Source organism: Heptranchias perlo, chromosome 29, assembly GCF_035084215.1.
Source record: "Heptranchias perlo isolate sHepPer1 chromosome 29, sHepPer1.hap1, whole genome shotgun sequence".
NCBI lineage: Eukaryota > Metazoa > Chordata > Chondrichthyes > Hexanchiformes > Hexanchidae > Heptranchias > Heptranchias perlo.
Genome location: NC_090353.1, coordinates 17,998,178 through 18,019,832, shown reverse-complemented (window position 1 = coordinate 18,019,832; position 21,655 = coordinate 17,998,178). Strand labels below are relative to the sequence as shown.

At 49.6% G+C, this 21,655-nt stretch overlaps 1 protein-coding gene across 1 annotated transcript in view; it reads right to left on the bottom strand.

Annotated features, from left to right (window-relative positions):
- LOC137299459 (dedicator of cytokinesis protein 7-like) overlaps positions 1-21,655 on the bottom strand; it is a 174,570-nt gene that overhangs the window by 24,965 nt on the left and 127,950 nt on the right. The window contains 8 exon segments of the mRNA XM_067968199.1: positions 5,437-5,629; positions 6,804-6,904; positions 10,277-10,435; positions 12,763-12,909; positions 15,117-15,251; positions 16,182-16,278; positions 19,114-19,207; positions 20,341-20,473. Coding sequence (XP_067824300.1) covers positions 5,437-5,629; positions 6,804-6,904; positions 10,277-10,435; positions 12,763-12,909; positions 15,117-15,251; positions 16,182-16,278; positions 19,114-19,207; positions 20,341-20,473 — 1,059 coding nt within the window.

Below are 21,655 nucleotides of genomic sequence, written 5' to 3'. Positions count from 1 at the left end.
CTGCAACGACTACCCCGAGTCTGACGAGGAGGGACGACAGGAGCGAAGTGGTCAGCCGTCCCACCCAAAGCGGCAAAATACCCAAGGTGACCCCGACGCGATCGGCAGCCCCCATCTCGAGAACACTGGGAGCGACAACGCCTCCAGTGCCCTCCAGCTCCGGGAAGCCGGCAGCATCGTAGTGCCCAGCGCACACCAGCTCCGGGACACCAGGAGCAGCACCGCAGAGAGCGAAGACCAGCTCCGGGAAACCGGGAGAAGCGACAACGAGGAGCCCCAACCGATCGAGGATCACACGGACTCTTCACCCGACACCAGGCCGCCGATGTCACCCCGGCGGAACGACGACCCCCTCTCTGAGGCAGAACAGAACTCGTACCTCAGCTCAGGGATCGTGGAACACTTTACACAGATCACCTATATGCAGAAACACGGCCAAGAGCTGGAAACAGCAAACGGACTGACGGGTGAGACTTTAAACAGTTGTTAAAATGGGTCTGAAAGTCGCATCCATTAACGTGCGTAGCGTTAAAAGCACTACGCGATGTGTGTCGACCTTGGACTACCTGGCCAAGGTCAAGAGCGACCTGCTGTTCTTACAGGAGTGCGGCCTGCCGCATCTCAGCAATTACAGGCAATGGTCGCAGCGCTGGGCCCACGGGCCGTCTATCTGGTCGGGAGGCAACGATAACCGTGCCTCCGGCCTGGGGATTCTGCTGCGGGGGGGCAACTTCACCATCACCGAAGTAAAGGAGGTGGTGGGGGGCCGTCTCCTCGTAGCAGACGTAATGTACAAAAACGCTCCGCTCCGGCTGATCAACGTGTACGCCCCGGCTCTGAAGGACGAGCGGCTGGCCGTCTTCCAGCAGCTCCCACTGCTGCTGGCGACGTCCAAGCCGGTCATTCTCGGCGGTGACTTCAACTGCATCATCGATGCGGCTGGACGATCCGGCAGAGCCGACAGCAAACTGGACGCCACGTCCAAACTCCTGATGGAAGCGGTGAAAGACGCCAAGCTGTGCGACGTCTTCAACAACCCTGCAGACGGAGCGGCGCGTCAATACACCTGGTCCAGACCAGACGGGTCCGTCCGTTCCAGGATAGACTTCCTGTTTGTATCCCCGAAGCTCAAGGTCAGATCCACCAAGGTCACACCGGTGTTCTTCTCTGACCACTGCCTCCTCCTGGCCGACTGTCACCTACAGGACGATCAGAGAGTGGGCAGGGGGACATGGAAGCTGAACGTGAAACTGTTGACCCCGGGAAACATTGAGGAACTGACGAGGGATTACAAAGGTTGGAGAACCATAAAGCCCCTCTTTGATTCCCCAGTGCACTGGTGGGAAGCCATCAAGGCGAACATCAAGAGGTTCTTCATCCTCAAAGGTGTTCAGAAGGCGAGAGAGAGGCAGAGGGAAACGTCCCGACTCCAGAAAAGCATGCAGAATCTTCTCCTGCTGCAGTCGATGGGGATCGATGTCGGGGAGGAACTCAGAGAGGTGAAGGACCAGCAAGCCTCGCTCTTTGCCTCCGAGGCCTCCAAGATCATCTTCCGGTCCAGAGTCCGCTCCGTGGAGCAGGACGAGACTTGCTCGCGCTTCTTCTTCCAAAAGGTGCACAGAGAGAGCTCTGTGATCAGCAGCCTGAAGGAAGAGAACGGCTCGGTCACGTCCTCGCAGCCCGACATACTGAGGATCTGCAAATCCTTTTATGCCGGACTGTACGACGCGAAGCCCACAGACAGCGCGGCCTCCCATTCCTTCTTGTCGTCTATCACGGAGGTTCTAGACGACAGCAAGCGGGAGAGTCTGGATCACCCGCTAACTCTGGACGAACTGACAAAGGCCGTCCGATCCTTCGAGAAGAGTAAGACTCCCGGAAGCGACGGCTTACCGATGGAGTTGTACTCGGCTCTGTGGGACTGGATAGGCCCAGACCTGCTGGAAGTGTACGGGGGTATGCTTCTGGCAGGCAGCATGTCAGACTCCATGAGGAAAGGCATCATCACCCTCATCTACAAACGGAAGGGGGAGAGGGAAGAAATCAAAAATTGGCGACCCATCTCACTACTTAACGTGGACTACAAAATTCTGTCCAAGGTCATCGCCAATCGGGTCAAGTCAGCCCTGGAGGTGGTGATCCACCCCGATCAGACCTGCACCGTACCCGGCAGGAAGATCTCTGATAGCCTGGCGCTACTCAGGGATACGATTGCCTACGTACAGGACAGGGGGGTGAACACCTGCCTGATCAGCCTGGACCAGGAGAAGGCCTTTGACAGAATATCCCACACGTACATGATGGACGTGCTCTCCAAAATGGGGTTTGGGGAGGGAATCCGCAATTGGATCCAACTGCTCTACACAAACATCAGTAGCGCAGTTTCAATCAACGGGTGGGAATCAGAAAGCTTTCCGATCAAATCTGGAGTCAGGCAGGGCTGTCCTCTCTCCTCCGTCTTGTTCGTGTGTTGCATCGAACCCTTTGCCGAGTCCATCAGGAGGGATGCGGGCATAAGAGGGGTGACGATCCCAGGCAGCGGAGGCACTCAGGTCAAGGCCTCCCTGTACATGGATGACGTCGCCGTCTTTTGCTCGGATCAGCTGTCGGTCCGCAGATTGATGAGCATCTGCGACCGTTTCGAACTGGCCTCGGGGGCCAGGGTAAATCGTAGCAAGAGCGAGGCCATGTTCTTTGGGAACTGGACCGACCGATCCTTTGTCCCCTTCACCGTCAGGTCGGATTACCTGAAGGTGCTGGGGATCTGGTTCGGGGGGGCCGGGGCGTGCACCAAAAACTGGGAGGAGCGTATCTCCAAGGTTAAGCAGAAACTGGGACTGTGGCATCAACGATCCCTCTCGATCGTGGGCAAGAACCTGGTCATCAGGTGCGAGGTGCTCTCGGTGTTGCTGTACGTGGCGCAGGTCTGGCCCATACCTCGCTCCTGCGCCGCGACAGTCACCCGAGCCATCTTCCACTTTGTCTGGAGATCAAAAATGGACCGTGTCCGCAGGGTCACGATGTACAAATCTCCAGAGAAAGGGGGGAAAGGCGTGCCCAACGTGGCCCTCATCCTGATGGCCACCTTTGTGTGCGGCTGCATCAAGCTGTGCATAGACCCTCAGTACGCAAACACAAAGTGTCACTACGTGCTGAGGTTCTACCTGTCCCCGGTGTTGAGAAGGATGGGCCTGGCCACGCTGCCACGGAACGCTCCGTCCAGTTGGACCGTTCCGCCCCACCTGTCCTTCGTGGAAAGGTTTGTGCAGGAAAACACCTTTGACCACAAGGCGATCAGCAAGTGGTCCGCACGTAACGTCCTCGAGACCCTGCGGGAAAAGGAGATGGTGGATCCTGTCGGTTGGTTCCCCGAGCAGACTGTCAATGTCATTTGGCAGAACGCCTCATCGCCAGAGCTTTCAAACAAGCACCAAGACCTAGCTTGGCTGGTGGTGAGAAGGGCCCTTCCCGTCAGATCCTTCATGCACTCCCGGACTCTCAGCGCCACCGCGCGCTGTCCCAGAGGAGGCTGCGGTGGAGACGAGACCGTCACCCATCTCCTTATGGAATGTGCCTTTGCAAAGAAGGTCTGGAGAGAGATGCAGTGGTATCTGTCCAGGTTCGTCCCAAGCAGTTCCGTAACACAGGTTTCTGTGCTCTACGGGCTGTTCCCGGGGACGCACACTGAGACGGACATCGGCTGCTGCTGGAAGACCATCAATTCGGTGAAAGACGCCCTTTGGTCTGCCCGAAACTTGCTGGTCTTCCAGCACAAGGAGCTGTCCTTGACAGAGTGTTGCAGACTGGCACATTCCAAGGTCCAGGACTACGTGCTGAGGGACGCACTGAGGATGGGTGCGGCCGCCGCAAAGGCCCTGTGGGGAAAGGCAACCGTTTAGAGCCTTCCCGCCATTGCAAACCGAGGGGCTGCAATCAGGGAAAAACCCCCTCGGGCAGAATGTAAAATTCAAATTGCTGTAATGTACCTGTAATGAATCTGAAATGAATCTGTAAGCAATAATCTGTGTTGAGTATGATGCAATGAGACACCCTAGAGTGTCATGAACTGTAATTATGTCCAATGTGTTCATTGAACTGTACTTGACGTAACCTGCAAATTGTATAATCTGTATTGTGTACATTTGGAAAGCGATATGACAACTGTTTTGTATGTACTGCTGCAAATTTTTATGAATAAAGTATATTTTTTGAAAAAAAAAGACAAACCTCTGTGACGGGCAACTCACTTCTTGATAATAGGAAGTCAGCACAGCAATTGGTGCAGCCTCCCTACTATTTATCTCTTATTCAGTGAGTGGTGAGATGTGGAAGGAGTTAAGCCCTTTTTGTGAGCTCACCTACCGAACCTGGTTCCAGACACAAAAAGTGTTAATTCTACGGAGCTGTGTTTAATCCAAAGCATTAGTGGTCCTGCAGGATCTCTACTATGGAGGGGCAAATACATGAGAACAATTGCCACACTGCCTAAAGACCATGGCAATGGCAGGAGATCAGAGAGACAGGATGTAGATTCTAAGAAGCGGCTGGCTGATCTCAGCTGGGAGGAAGAGCAGAGGCAAGGATCCTCCTCACAGGGAGTGGAGAACAAAAACACAGGCTGTGCCTTTCTAAAATATGCTGTCCGATCGAGCAAACACCTGGTGCTTTAAGCAGTCCCCTGGAGCCAGGTCAGTTGTCCCATACGCCATAAACGGTAAGTGGTGAAAGGAGTGACGGAAATATATAAAACAATCCTCACTCCAAACTTAAAACTCTGATGGGCCAGGCTCAGAACAAACTGTTGGTCTTTTTGTCTATTTGAAATCTTGTGACTTGGTGGAGGAAGGATGCCAAGAGCCTGTCAGCTGTAGCCATTCCTCCACCCACGGTACAGGGGTGTGGAACTGGGAAGGTTTATGTTCAGGTCAAGAGCTGGGTATTTCTATTCAGTTAATCAGACTGAGCTGGCAGATTAATGGTAGACCCTGAGAATCCCTTGAATATGTTGCTACAGTCATACCGTAGCTGAGTGTGTGGCAGGCAACCTATCTTCGGGCCTCTGGGGTCAGGGCTCTCATCCTCAGGTACTCTGCACCTCGTCCATGGCAAGGCTGAGAAGGTGAACCCCCTCCAAAGGGATAACCATATGGGGTGGCAAACTGTGGGCTCGCCATTGAGGCCCGGGGAGTGGCATTCCCGGCTGTTTCTGACATTTCGGAATTCCATCCCTAAATCTCTCCGCCTCTGTCCTCTTTAAGGCGCTCCTTAAAACCTAACTCTTTGACCAAGCTTTTGGTCACCTGTCTTAATATCTCCTTATGTCACTTGGTGTCAAGTTTTGTTTGATTACGCTCCTGTGAAGCGCCTTGGGACATTTTACTATGTTAAAGGCGCTATATAAGTGCAGGTTGTTGTTGCACATTGCCAGAAGCTGACCTGGAAACTCACACTGCCCACGGGCAGATGAACAGATCCTTCGACGCGGTTCAAGTATTCTGCCACCAGGGCAGCGCTGTGCAACAAGCAGTGCGCCGCCTCCGCAAACTGCTTCCTCTCAACGTGCTTCATCGCGATGTTCTGCAGCCACATCAGGCGAAGGTCCACGTGATTCTGCAAACCCTTCGCAATTCTAGAGGAAAGCACAAAGCACTTACTGCAGACACTGACATCACAAATTACCTCACCATTGAACAGGACAGTGACCTGCTCCCTGTTTACAGTGTAGTGCAATCTGTCGCTGACACATTCCCACCGTCAGGGGTTTGTTCAAAGTCTCTGTGGATATCGTTCATTTATAAACATTGTCAAATCTGGTTAATTGGATGAAATTAGGCATGAGACGTGTCCTTCACAATAAATGTCGAAAGGGTTTCCAGTTGAACAGTTTCTCGACTCTCTGAAAGGTGACAAGTTTCCTGTGGTTTTTCCTGTCGTTGCTGTGAATCTGGGACATTCTGGAATTAACTGGTACCATTCATCACATTAGAGAGAACAAAGGAACATACAGGAAAAGACCATTGTGGTCCATCTGGCTGATTCCAAAGGGTTCACTATGTGGCCAGGACTTGAATAGGACAGAACAGGTAATCGGGCAAACCATCGTTCCCTGCACCGTCTGAGCTGCAAGTTCCTGTCAACAGCAATTAATACAATGGTGTTTGTATAGAAAAATGAGTCAGAATCTAGGGATCAGGATGTGTCAGGAGCTTGACTGATGCAGTGCAGAGATTTCCAGATGTTGCTGGTTACCAGGTGCGACCAATACCCCATATTTTAGCGCACCTCCAGTATGATACATTCCATATGCCAATGCTGCCTGCTTTGTTCCCTTTAAAGTCTCTCTTTGCAAATTGAGAGACGGGCTAGAAACCTTCTCCCTCAATCTGTCATTGCCACAGGGAAGCACCCTCGGTCCCAGGAAACGTATGTCCCTTACTCACTGTGTCCTCACAGTGGCACGGCTGAGATGGAGGAGCTCGTTGTGTGGAGCCTCGTGTGTGCTGGATGCTGCCGACTCCACCATCATCGGATGTGACGAGGGAACAGAGAGCCTGATCTACCCAAACAAAAGATGCTGAACTTTGACCCTGTCACAGCCCCAATAAGAGGTTACAGGGGCTTTCAAATGGATGTTTCACATTATATGGACCCTTCACTCAACAATACTTAACCATTAGGCCTTTAAGATGCGAATTGGAACATTTGATAATGGAGAGAATTTATTTGTTCAACAGGTCACCTCCCCTCCCCCCCCCCCCCCATATATAGTGGAGGGGACAGTTTGGTGTCCTGGGGGGCATTACCTGTACATCAGGTCAATTTGCATCTCCACGTCCTTCGGGAAGTCCAGCAGCTTCACTGTGTCACACGATACTGCGTTCAGATTCCGTAAAAGTTCTTCCACCTGAAAGATCGGCACTAGTTAAATATTGGTTACCTGACTTGGTTACTGAGTTAACAATCAGTCCATGGAGGAACCGGCTGTCCAACCACTTAGCATCACACGGAGTGAAGCACATTGAAGGGTACGAGAGGTTTCCAGTGGAAAGGATAGACGGGGCTGAATGTCCGTGAGGTGGGGGAGAGGGAGTGGGGGGAAAGATAGTGGGGATAGAGAGGATGATGTGGGGGGGAGGGGATGAGTGAAAGGTCAGAGCCCCACAGACTGAAGGGTCAATATCCTGAAAGCAAAAGAGAAAGGGCTTGGTGTCCAAAGCACGGGGTCTGAGGGTCCGCTACTAGTGGAATGCTGCAAGTCTAGGTTTGCATTCCAGAATTGACCTCAGCTATGCTCAATGGCTGATTGAGATTTCCCAATTATCTGCAAGGCCAGGAAGACAGGAATGGGAAGCACTTCCACTCAGTTGAAGTGGAGCAGCAATGACAGTGAAAAAAGGACTTGTATTTATATTGCACCTTTTATAACCTCGGGACGTCCCAAAGCACTTTACGGCCAATGAAGTGCTTTCGAAGTGTTGTAATGTAGGGGAACTTGGCCGCCAATTTTTGCACAGCAAGGTCCCACAAACGGCAACGAGATAATGACCAGATAATCTGTTTTTTTAGTGATGTTGGTTAAGGGATAAATATTGGCCAGGACATCGGGAGAACTCCCCTGCGCTTCTTCAAATAATGCCATGAGATCTTTTACATCCACCTGACAGGACAGACGGGGCCTCGGTTTAACGTCTCATCACCGCAGAACTGCACTGGAGTGTCAGCCTAGATTATTATGTGCTCAAGTCTCTGGAGTGGTGCTTGAAACCATGACCTTCTGACTCAGAGGTCAGAGTGCTACTACTGAGTCAAGGCTGACACCTTTGGAACGGGGAACAGCTGCTCTCAATCCTCTGCCAGAGACTTACTGACACCCCAAGCCTCATTAGAGCCTCAAACACAGGTGCATAAGGCACGTAACAGGATTGTTGGAACAGATTCACACACATTTCCTGAGATTGTTCTACAGGATATTGCCCCAGTGTTTCTGCAGACAGTGTCCAGACCATTTGAGCTCTTCACCAGTTAAATTTGTGCAAAATAAAATCTGAATTAATTCTGAACTGAGCTTCAAACCACTGGAAATAAAAACCTGAAACAAGTCCCCTCAAATCGATCAGGGAAGCCAGTGAGAGACAGACACTGAATATTACTAACAGGTGGTGATAGAGTCAGAATTCTAGGATAAATACAGGGGCGAGGGAGACATGGGACGTTTCCCTTCAGTACTTTTGGCTGTGGGAATGAGACAAGATCATTGAACTGTCAATAATTCTTCCTTCTGATCTCTGAGAACTACATACTGCAACTCACAGGGAGAGTCCAACAGCGGAGACCACACACTGGAGGCAGAAAAAGGCTAAGTAAATGGTTATCGTGTCACCTGTGAACCTAGGTGTACAACCGCAAGCCTGAGGCTGTGCCAATTAGAAAGTACTGACCAGTACATGGGATACTATGGCACCAAAAGAGGGATAACCTTTATAACAAGTACTTGCATTGACGCAGCACGTTTAACATAGCAAAATGACCCACGATGTTTTACAAAGCAGGACTGCACATCAGGCAGAACTGATATCACTCTCACCTAAACTAGTAACCATTGAAATATCTGCCACCTTTCCATTGTTGCCATGTCAACCAACGATTTTAAAGAAAGAATTTGTATTTATCCAGCGCCTTTTACCTCCTCAGGATATCCCAAAGCATTTTACAGCCAATGAATTATTTTGAAGTGTAGTCGCCGTTATTTTATAGGCAGACACGGTATTCAATTTTCTCACAAGGTCCCACAAACAAGCAATGAGATAAATGATCACTAAATCTGTTTTTGGTGGTGTTGGTTAAGGGATAAATGTTGGCCAGGACAGTGTGAGGACACGTCTGCTCTCCATTGAATAGTGCCAGGTTTCATTCGAAAGGTGGATGAGGGTAGGGGATTTTTAAAAAAAATTCGTTCATGGGATGTGGGCATCGTTGGCAAGGCCAGCATTTATTGCCCATCCCTAATTGCCCTTGAGAAGGTGGTGGTGAGCTGCCTTCTTGAACCGCTGCAGTCCGTGTGGTGAAGGTTCTCCAACAGTACTGATAGGAAGGGAGTTCCAGGATTTTAACCCAGCGACGATGAAGGAACGGCGATATATTTCCAAGTCAGGATGGTGTGTGACTTGGAGGGGAACGTGCAAGTGGTGGTGTTCCCATGTGCCTGCTGCCCTTGTTCTTCTAGGTGGTAGAGGTCGTGGGTTTGGGAGGTGTTGTCAAAGAAGCCTTGGCTTGTGATGCTGAATCTGTCTCCTGCATCAACGTGTTGCATCATGACACAGGCATAGTGCCATACAGAGTGAGAGAGACAATTCCTAAACTTCAGAGGACTGAGAGATGATCCTTACATTCCAAAGAGAGTGAAGAGAAATACCATTACTGTAAGACCATCAGAGTCGATTTTCTTGCCCTTTCCCCACAGGGACTTCCCATCCCCAGGGGAACACCCATTTCTCAGATGCAGCGGGGGGTTGATCTGGTTTCTTGGGACTTTACCCCCTTTACATTGCCCCAGGATTCCTCAGGTAGGCAGAGCTGGGCTCCACAGGCCGATTGTGGAGATGTATGTGAGGAGTGAGGGATGGGGCGGGGGTTTCCTGGCCTCATGCCTCATTATCCTTTATGTCGGCCCACTGGGCTCCCAATCTGATGGGTGCCAGATGAAACCAAGCATTGGAGTTGGAGCCAGTACCCTGGACCGGAGGGTCTGCAGCAGGAAAGGGGCAGTTCGAAGAGAAAAGAGGAAGCCAAGATCAGTTTTTATTGACCTGTCCCCCCCACCACTGCCCCGACCAGGATGAACTCAGGTCCTTCTGGGTGCTGGTCTCCAGCTGCAGCCAGAAGGCCCCAAGGCTGGCGCCCAGAAGTGCGTGGGCGAGTCTCTCAGGCCTAACGCTGCGCTGTTTTCCTGCCCTGCTTTGCAGGCCAAGGCCTGGCCGGAGGGTGGGCCTGCACCTGGGATGCCCCAGGACCATATTAATGGCCTGGGCCAGGAACTAGCAGCACTCCTAGGCCTGGACGGGCACAACGCACTTTGGCCGCACTGCTCCTGTCCATTGCCGGGGAGACGGGGACCAGAAAAATTGGCCACATCACATTCTCAACCTACAACACTGCTGCAAAACACAGCATAAAGCTCACAAGTCTTACACAACAAATGTACCATTTGCACATTACATTTTGTTTGACTTGCCCTGCGATTAGGGCTAAAGTCCCTTAATGTTTGGGGCTTCCTTACCTGCACAGGGAAGCCGGTACCTTCCATGGCTCTATCTGCCTCCAGGTAGGTCAGAATTATCCTAAAGGATTTCTGGAGGCAGTGCTCATCCTGACTCGATATTTTTCCCGCTAAGGATGCCAGGGACAGGGTGATGTACATTTTCACTCTCGAAAAATGCTGAACACAAAAAGTCCCAGGTTAGTGAGCACTTAACGTTCAAAGTGTTTGGAAAATATTCTAAACAAACAAAATCTACTCATAGGAACCTAGGAGAGTCCAGGACTGTCCATCTGGCTGGTCACAAAAACTAATACTTCTCAATTCCACTCTTCCTCAAATATCTATCCAATTCTCCCTTAACGTTTTGCACACACTCTTCCTCCACTACCTCCCTGGACAGTCTATTCCACACATTCACCATCGTCTGCAAAAAGTAGTAATATCTAAACTGTCTGCATCTTCCCTCTGCTAAGCTTGGGCCCATGGCCCTGGTTTGTGGGTATTTCAAACATATTATCAAGGTTCAGTTTATATGTTCCCTTAAGGAGCTTAAATACTTGAATAGTATCTCCCCTGAGCCTTTGTTTTCCAGAGTAAAGATTCTCGGGTTCTTCAACCTCTTCTCGTAGATCAGAGGCCTTAAGCTCGGTATCAGTTTGGTTGCCCTGCCTCCGATGCCAGGATATCTTTGCTGTAGTACATTGACTGGAATTGTATATACTATTCCAGGTGTGTCCCTACCAGTGTCTCGTACAGACTCATTATCACCTCCTGGGATTTGTGCTCTATCTCTTTGGCTATACATCCCAAGATCCAGTTAGCTTTCCTTACTGCTGCCACTCACTGCACTGTTAGGTTCAGTGAGCTTTCCACCAATAACCCAAATCCATCTCTTGTGTTGTGTTCTGTAGCCTAGAGCCATTTAGTTTATGTTCCCACTGTTTATTTCCTTTCCCTAGTCTTATTATCTTGCATTTTTCCACATTAAATATCATTTGCCACTCATCAGCCCCCTTAACCTACCCAAGGTTAGGCAGCCCAAAGGTCATGTGTTCAATTCCCACCATGGCAAGTTGTGAAACTGGACTGAATAAATCTGCTAATTTGTGGCCTGGCATCAGAAAAATGTACATGTAAACTTCCGAATTGTCGTAAAACCCAACTAGTTTACTAATGTCCAACTAGTTCACCAATATCCACCCCTACCCAGTCAGGCGTACATGTGACTCCAGTTCCACGTGGCTTACTCTTAATGCCCTCTGAGTTGGCCCCACCAACTTCTCAGATAAATTAGGGATTGGCAGTAAATGTGGCCTTAACATCAGTTTGTAGCAGTAGTGAATTTCGAAATTGCTTGAAGTTGTTGTGAGTGTTGAAGGTAGGACATTTATTGTCTAAAAGGATCTATTGACCCTAACCCCACCTCAGAAAGTTTTGTTTTTCCGGAATTTATTTGATACTGGTGCTGTAATCGAAGCCAAAAATAAAACCTTCTGATTACAGACATGTTCAGTATGAAAGTAAACACAAGTGGGGGCTTCAGTGCAACATTGCAGGGTGAAGTTAAACTAAATAGGTTTCCGTTAAAGTAGCGGATGGTAAAATGTCAGAAGTATGCATTGAACATCATGCCCCATTGCCACCATCAGGAATTTCTAGCCTACTTTGCCCTTTTGAACCTGTCACAAAGGTATACCTTCTTGCCCTGGAAACAAAAATCATTGTACGCTGCAATCATTAAGAAAAAAAACTTAAATCACACGAAAATGCAGAACAAGCACGGGGAGCAGAATTTTGTGCACTCAGGTTAAGTGTTTCCAGCCCAAGGTTTGTAATCAATTAAACCCTTACTGATTGTTAGTGCAGCTCTTCAAATCCCCATGGATGTTGGCTGCTCTAATGCAGATGCCGCGGACACTCACCCACTTTCTCCATAGTAATAAAGAGCCTTCCATCACTCATGCAGAAAGAGAAAGAATTTGCATTTATATAGCGCCTTTCACGACCACAAACGTCCCAAAGTGCTTTACAGCTAATGAAGTACTTTTGAAGTGTAGTCACTGTAGGAAATGCGCACAGCAAGCTCCCACAAACAGCAATGTAATAATGACCAGATAATTAGTGATATAGGTTGAGGGATAAATATTGGCCAGGACACCAAGGAGAACGCCCCTGCAATTCTTTGAAATCGTGCCGTGAGATCTTTTACATCCACCTGAGAGGGCAGACGGGGCCTCGGTTTGACATCTCATCCGAAAGACGGCACCTCCGACAGTGCAGCGCTCCCTCAATGCTGCACTGGAGCGTCAGCCTAAATTTTGTGCTCAAGTCTCTAGAGTGGGACATGAATCCACAACCTTCTGACTTAGCGGTGAGAAATGCTACCAATTGACCCACAGCTGACACCGACGCAGAAGCCAATGGATTGCATTCCTAATTTCAATGGAAATGAAACTTGGAAACCAAGATGCCTTCTGATTCCCTCCGCGATATTTCTCACTCACCGCTTTGTAGCTCTGCCTCATGAGCAGGTAGAGGGAGGCCGAGGCCTGGGCCCGAGTGCTCTCGAAGCGACTCATGCATCTCTGTAACAGCAGCAAGCACAGGTCCATATAGTGCTCTGGGTCCTCCTCAAACAGAGCCTCCGGAAACTGCAGCAGGGACATAACAACCGGATGACTGCATGAGGAACTGCACAAATATTCAGCACAGCCACAAATCAACAGCATATTCAGAGTGACCAACGTGACCTGTATTAACAGAGCCCGGGAATCAGCAGCAATGAGTATTCTTTATACAAACACACACACGTGCACACGTATATCTGCCCACATAGATGCACATACATACATATACATGCACATTTCACACAGACACACATGCAGGCAGACACACACAATATGTACAAACACAAACATGTGCACATACATATAGAATGATACAGCACAGGAGGTTATTCGGCCCATCGCGCCTGTGCTGGATCTTTGAACGAGTAATCCAATTAATCCCACTCCTTTGCTCTTTCCCCATAGCCCTGCAAATTCTTCCTTTTCAAGTATATTTCCAATTTCCTTTTGAAAGTTATTATTGAATCTGCTTCTACCACCCTTTCAGGCATTGCATTCCAGATCGTAACAACTCGCTGCCTAAAAAAATAAACACACACATATATACCCATACACATGCTCACACACGAAAGCACAGACATGCACGCAGTCAGACATGTACAATTATACACACAAACACACAGATATGACAAATATTGGGGATAAAATTAAAATGTGTACTTAACCAGTGCATTTATTAATTTTCTTACAGCCGACAGCAGGACTGAGGCTGTTTATTCAATGCCAACTAGTGTTTGTCCTTTCCCATGTCTCACTTACTTTCACCTTCCCACTTTTCCCTGGGGTAATCCAATTCAGTGTCTGAGCCTCCAAAATAGGAGCAACTGTATCTGCAGTGGAGGCTTGCGAGCCCCAACTTGAAACCACACGGAGCAAGGGAAGCAGACACACAATGACTGGGACAGGCAGAAACTGAGACAGAGACACAAAGAGAGACAGAAAAACAAAGAGACACACAAACAGAAACTGAGGCACAGACAGAGAAGCAGACAAAGAGAGTTCGGGGATAGAGCATCACTGAGGACCACAGGAGTCTGAAAAAACCAACACAATGTTGATACATCCACTTGGAACTTTTTTTGGGTTATAGAAAATAAAGTATCTTTACAAGAGCAGTGTCTTTGTGCAAAACTATTTGTCCAAACCTTTTTTAGTTTGGGGCAGGAGAATAGCCATGTAATGTTTTTTTGTGTGGCGGTCTCCCGCCCAAGTAACAGAAGGATGTGTTTCCATGTGATTTATGCTGCAGTGCTGTGTGCAGATTTCTGCATTGCTAAACGCCTTAAATAAACAGAGTCACTAAGGCCTCTTGCCACTTCTCGCAGTGACCTCTCTCAGTCAGCATCAGTCCGTGTGGTGGTGGTTTAAATATGTCACTCAGTAGTGGAATCCCAATATTTATTGCCTGTGGAGCAGGGGTGTGGGAACCGGAGCCTGTGAGTTTTCCCTGATTTGTCGGGATCTCCCTCCCTCCTGGTGTTTTGTTTGGACTATGCTGTGATGCACCCCCCCCCGCCCCCATCATCCCATTAAACAAACACCTTCAGCATCAATTCCCGCCTTCCAATTTACCCCTAATTTTCTCTTCGTGCCTTCTCCTCCCCTCATGCGCTGGGGGACAATTCCACGGGTACCAGTCATCCCAGAGTACCTCACCTGTTCTCCCTTTGTCAAGAGCAGTCTCTTTAGACCCGTTGAAGGGCTGGTGCCCCTCCCCTCCCCTCTCCCCCCCCCCCCCCCCCCCCCCCAGCTGTGGGGAAAGATTGGATAGGCTGGGGTTGTTTTCTTTGGAAAAGAGGAGGCTGAGGAGAGATTTAATTGAGGTGTATAAAATTATGAGGGGCCTAGATAGAGTGGATAGGAAGGACTTATTTCCTTTAGCAGAGAGGTCAATAACCAGGGGGCATAGATTTGAGGTAATTGGTACAAGGATTAGAGGGGATTGGAGGAGAAATTTTTTCACCCAGAGGATGGTGGGGGGTCTGGAACTCACTGCCCTGAAAGGGTGGTAGAGGCAGAAACCCTCAACGCATTTAAAAAGTACTTGGATATGCACTTGAAGTGCTGTAACCTACAAGGCTACGGACCAAGAGCTGGAAAGTGGATTTAGGCTGGATGGCTCTTTTTCAGCCGGCACAGACACAATGGGCTGAACGGCCTTCTTCTGTGCCGTAAATTTCTATGATTCATTCAGCACGTTGTTGTCACCCATCCATGAAACATCTGGTTACCTTGGCAATGATGGCTCGCTGTGTATTGAAGCAGTTCTGCAAGTAGAGGGCGCTCTGGTTACAGCACAGGCTGTGAATCAGGACCTTCAGGACCCCCGCGACCACAGGCTTAAACTCAGGCATCGAGCTGCACAGCTGAAAGGATGGAAATGACGTTTAATATTTTACAGAGAATTACATAGAATATTCAGCACAGAAACATGCTGTTCGGCCCAACAAGTCTATGCCGGTGTTTATGCTCCACACGAGCCTCCTCCCACCTTGCTTCATCTCACCCTATCAACGTATCCTTCTATTCCCATCTTCCTCATATACTTATCTAGCTTCCCTTTAATTGCATCTGTGCTATTCACCTTAATAGAGCAGATACTGGGCAGGGAATGGTGCAGCCGACTGCTTCCAACCCCTCGTAACCCAGGAGCGAGAAAAGTTAGGGTTTGACTTTGTAAAGAATAATTATTCCATGAATAATGTTTTATAAATACAGTAGAGGCAGATTGCTGGACAAGGGGCTCGGTGTGAGTGGAGCATGAATCCTCTCTGAACCCTTGGATGTGTTACACCTGCAATACACAGTATTAGTTAATATATAAACCCATGAGTTAATATTATCAGTCGATTAGAGGAATGGTAATATTAAATCTCTATTGGGGTGACGGTCACCGGGTAAGCAGGTAACTAGTGAGGCAAAAGTAACTAGAACGAGTGAGAACTGGAGCCACTGGGAAGCTTAAACAGAGGCATTTAAAATAAAGAATTAACTAGATACCTTCTGATAAAATATTACAATGCTGAATTTGACATTTTGATTTTGCAACTATTAAGGATAAATGGCCTTGGCCATGGATTCACTCTCAGCCCAGGAGAGACTGTTACAGACGCATAAACTCAGAAGAACAACCCTTTTGCATTTCTGTGTCCTTGAGATTGACGGCATGATGAATTTTCACGGTGATAGTTGTGTTGAACTTTATTTGCCGATTGTTAAACAGCGATGTATGAAGGTTGGGGTGAGGAAGGGCTGAGGGGTGGGGAGTGGGGGGGGAAGATCACTGCACCTCATACCTGTATCACCAGCTCCAGAGTGTCCAGGACAATTAGGTTAGTCTCCGTGGTCAGGTTCCCGCTGATCAAGGCTTCCTGTTCGAGCTCCACCTTATTCCTAAGAAAACAGGGATAAGCAGACTGTCACTAGGTTAGCACCAGAGCTGGGAGCAAGCTGTATCAGCCTGAAGCAGGAATATAGGAACTTACAGGACCAGACTAGGCCTTTGGGCCAGTCCCAGTGTCCAGGGAATATCAGACCCCTCATAACCCTCTCAGGCATTTGCCAACTCTCTCCTGAATTTTCTCTCACTACCTCCCTGGGCAGTCCATTCCACGTGTTCACCAACTTCTGCGCTAAAGTGGTTACAATAAACTGTCCTTTCGCCCTCCCCCTTCCAAGTTTGAGACTATGCTGTCTTGTAGAATCAGTGACTGTTGAACACATTGCTGAATGCTTCATTGTGTACAAGATGTCCTCTCTCCCGCATCCGTAGCTGGGGAAGGCCAACAGTGAGGCTCCTACGTGAGGAGGCAGTTGCATTGAAAGGTGGCAATTAGTGGAGCCTCCTCTCGTCAGAAGGAACTTTGCCCAGGGACGGAAAGATGGACGTGAGCCATTGGCCGCGCTCGTGCTTCTAGCTGCAGCTGTTCCCCCACCAAAAGAAACCCACGGCCTGTTCAGTGAGCTTATCTAATAAGCAGTGAGCCACACAGACCAGGGAGGACCCACCTTTCAGGCCCGGACCGTGCCGGGTAGGGTCGCTAAAATTTGCATCAGTGTCTCTAAGTTAGGGGGGGAAACATCGGACAGGATTCCTGCTCCTGATCACTGTCCAGTATCTCCCGCTGAAAAGTGCGTGTGTGGGGAAATTGTGTGAGGGCAGGTTTGGGCTCAGCGGTGATATCCCAGCACTAGGGTCGCCAACCCTCCAGGATTGCCCTGGGGTCTCCAGGAATTAGAAGATTAATCTCCAGCAGCGAGTAACCCAAGAGGAAAATCATAGGGGTATTAAAGAAAATGTATATTTTTAAAAAATTTTCTTTGAACACTTTTTTTTATTAGTTATAAAAATATTAGAGATCAGAAAAAAAGGTTTTTTGACCGGGCGGGGCAGTTGGAGACAGGAGTACACGTGATAAAACTTCTAGTAATATGTTCCAACCAGAATTGGCAGCCCTACCCACACAGTCACAGTCTAGGCTCACACATGAAGGATGGGCATTTGTGTGAGGTAATTAAAGGCATCTGGTGCCTGAGGAGCCCCTCCCCCAGTGTGAGTCAGCGCCTTGGGGAGGAGGGAGGGACGGTGGAGCAAGGGAAAGAGAAAGCCACAGCATCACAGTGCAAATGCTGCTCAGTCCTGTGCAGCCATCTCGTTCACATGGAATAATTGTATCAGAGAACGCTGGGCAGGGAACATAAGGCTTTTCCCATTAGTGGACACAGATCCTGTGTGAGCTTCGGGTGATCGAGCAAACAGCAGCTTCAGAAATAGTTCCCATGACACTCCCGGGAAAGTGACAAATACTGGAATCAACTGAAGGGGCAGCTAGCTGGCAAGTGAACAAAGGTTGAAGTCACACATACACAGACACACACACACACACACACACAGGCACGCACTCTCACACACACAGACACGCACACTCACACACACAGACACGCACACTCACACACACAGGCACGCACTCTCACACACACAGACACGCACACTCACACACACAGACACGCACACTCACACACACAGACACGCACACACACACAGACACGCACACTCACACACACAGACACGCACACTCACACAGACATAGACACGCACACACACACAAACATGCACACTCACACTCACACAGACACACACAGAGACACACACAGGAACACACACACACACAGACACTCACACTCACACACACAGACACGCACACAGACACGCACACACACGCACACACACAGGCACACTCACACAGATACACACACTCACACACACAGGCATACTCACACACACAGGCATACTCACACACACACAGACACGCACACTCACACACACAGGCACGCACTCTCACACACACAGACACGCACACTCACACACACAGACACGCACACTCACACACACAGACACGCACACTCACACACACAGACACGCACACTCACACACACAGACACGCACACTCACACAGACATAGACACGCACACACACACAAACATGCACACTCACACTCACACTCACACTCACACAGACACACACAGAGACACACACAGGAACACACACACGCACAGACACAGACACGCACACTCACACACACAGGCACGCACTCTCACACACACAGACACGCACACTCACACACACAGACACGCACACTCACACACACAGACACGCACACTCACACACACAGACACGCACACTCACACACACAGACACGCACACTCACACAGACATAGACACGCACACACACACAAACATGCACACTCACACTCACACTCACACAGACACACACAGAGACACACACAGGAACACACACACGCACAGACACAGACACTCACACTCACACACACAGACACGCACACACACGCACACACACAGGCACACTCACACAGATACACACACTCACACACACAGGCATACTCACACACACAGGCATACTCACACACACACAGACACGCACACAGACACACTCACACATATATACTCACACACGTGTACACTCACACACTCACACACCCTCAATGCACAAACACAAACACACACAAATAAAAACACATTGGGAGTGAAATTAGTTTTGGGTGGTTGAGCAAAACAGCGATAGCGAATTGGCCGACTATTTCACACCACTGAAGTCTGAACGTCGGGTGGGTGTAAACAGGCTGCCAATTCACTACTGCCCAAGAGCAGTTTCACCCTATTGTGCACACACACAAAGCACAAAAACACAGAGAATGACGTCCTCTTACTTGTCTCTATCGACGGCCTGGCGCCACTGTGTCAGGTCCTTCCGCCAGCGTAACTTCTCATGTAGACTCACCCCGGGGAATAATCTGTCGAGTCCTGAGTGCAAAAACCACAGGTGAGGCTTAGAGAAAGAAGAGGGCAGAAAGGAATGCAAAGCTCAGCCAGGATAGGATTTTCAGACACTGGTGAGGTCCCATTCAGAATACTGCCTGCAGGTTTACACAACCAGGGATAGATTTTTACATTCGGGTGGCTGACTGGCCACCCGTCCCGGTGACAAAGATGCCCCCCCAATTTTAAGGCCTAGGTCTGATTTGATTCCCATCGGTGAGCTGAGGAGGCCAAACAGGTGTCCCAAGGCAGCTCGCTGATTTTAATAACAACAACTACTTGCATTTTTATAGCACTTTTAACATAGTAAAATGTCTCAAGGCACTTCACAGGAGCAATTATCAAACAGAAATTTGACACCGAGCCACATAAGGAGATATTAGGACAGGTGACCAAAAGCTTGGTCAAAGAGGCAGGTATTAAAGAATGTCTTAAAGGAGGAGAGAGGGGCGGAGAGGCAGAGAGGTTTAGGAAGGGAATTCCAGAGCTTGGGGCCTAGGCAGCTGGAGGCACATACGCCAATGGTGGAGGGATGAAAATCAGGGGCCCTCAGGGATGTCGGCCAGTTGAGACACTGGTGGCACCTGCAGGTAAGCCATGGGAGGTGGTGGGGGGAGAGGGGGCGGTGGGGCGAGGCCAGGGGGATGAGCCCAGGGCGGCAGCGGCTGCAGTATATTTGTGGGCCCCAGAGCAGCACTCCTACTCATCTTGGCTCCACAGAAATAACGCAAAATGTACCTTTCCAGGGCCTGTTCGGCCGGGCTGCCAGCTGATGCCAGTTTGACTCAGGGGGCCGCTCCGTCACCTAATGGTAGACCCAGGGGAACAGTGCTGCAGTCACAGCGATGGTGGGACGGGGGAAGTAGGTCACCACTCCCCCACTATGTTCGGGGCAGATGCCCTGCATCCGCTGAGCAGGGAGGCCTGAAAATTCCCCCCCACCCACCAAATCTGCAATGAAGCAGGTTTAGGGACGAGCAAGATGATGTTTCCAGGAGTTAAGCTGTGCAAAGAGATTCAAAGAACTGAACTTGTTTTGGAGATTGGGGGTAGGGGAGGGAACTCATGATCCATGTTGTTCAAACCCTGACAGGTGTGGGAAACAGGCCCTCCCTCACCTGGATATTCCCGCCGTTTCATCATTTCCTTGCGGGCTCCTGTGGTGCCAAAGATGGTCTCCTCTAGCCGCAACTTCATGTCTCTTGACTTCTTGTAAACATGGCTGCTGATCTGTTCCGTGGATGGCAGGCCCTGCGAACAGATGTGATGTCGTTTCATTCTGTCCTTGCTCCATTAATGAAGCCAATCACTCTCTCTGACACAGCACAAACATCAACGTAAGGAAAAACAAAATGAGAAAAGGCCAGTCAGCCCATCAAGTCTGTTCCTCCCGCAGACCACACTCAATCTGCTCTATCATGGACACCATCAGGCAAGATCCAGACTCCAACACACAGAGAATCAAGAGCTGCCCCCATGGAACAGTTTGTTCACATACCAGCAGGTGATGCTTTGTAGATTTCTCACTGCCTGTAAATCAGTTAAAAAATCTTCACAGCAACTCAGCCACGGCCTCAGCCTGCACCAGGCCTCAATCTACCACTGCCCTGGGGAATTGGTGGGAGCTCAGTTAGGGCCTCAATCTTCCACCTCCCTGGGGAGCTGGTGAGATCTCAGTCAGGGCCTCAATCTACCACTGCCCTGGGGAGCTGGTGAGATCTCAGTCAGGGCCTCAATCTACCACCTCCCTGGGGAGTTGGTGGGATCTCAGTTAGGGCCTCAATCTACCACTGCCCTGGGGAGCTGGTGAGATCTCAGTCAGGGCCTCAATCTACCACTGCCCTGCAGGAAACGGTTAGGGGCAACAGTGGATGGGGAAGGGTTGGGTGGCACTGGACAGCGCTGATTATTACCCCAGTGGGAGGGGGGAGCTGCACTGGGCCAGAGCCCAAATCCATCTCCAGGGGGCGTGAGAGAAAAGAGATTTTCTTCTCCGGTGGAGGTGGGGGTGGATGTTACAGAGGGCATACTTTCAGCTCAGGGTGGGGGTGGTGCCGGGTTGCTTCTAGCTGAGGACAGCACTCATTTCACACCAACCTACTGTTCCTTTTTCAATTTTTCCCCTGTTCACCAGGGCTAAGATGAGCGGCCAGGTTCAGTAGGTTCCCTGACATAATCGGACAAGCAGGGATTTCAATTCCAAGCCTCCATTCTCCCCTTTCCGATGTTTCCATACTGCCCTGTGCGCTCAGAAACAATTCATTCCATGCCAACCTGCTGCTTTTGGCTCTGATTCATTCCCCATTAGGCGAGTGCTCAGATACACGGCCCAGTTCGGTGGGTTCAGGATCTAGTCTCAGAAGCTTCATGCCGTCACAGTGGAAGGTTTACCAATTCCAACCACAAAGGATGCTTTACATTACTGTCCGTTTA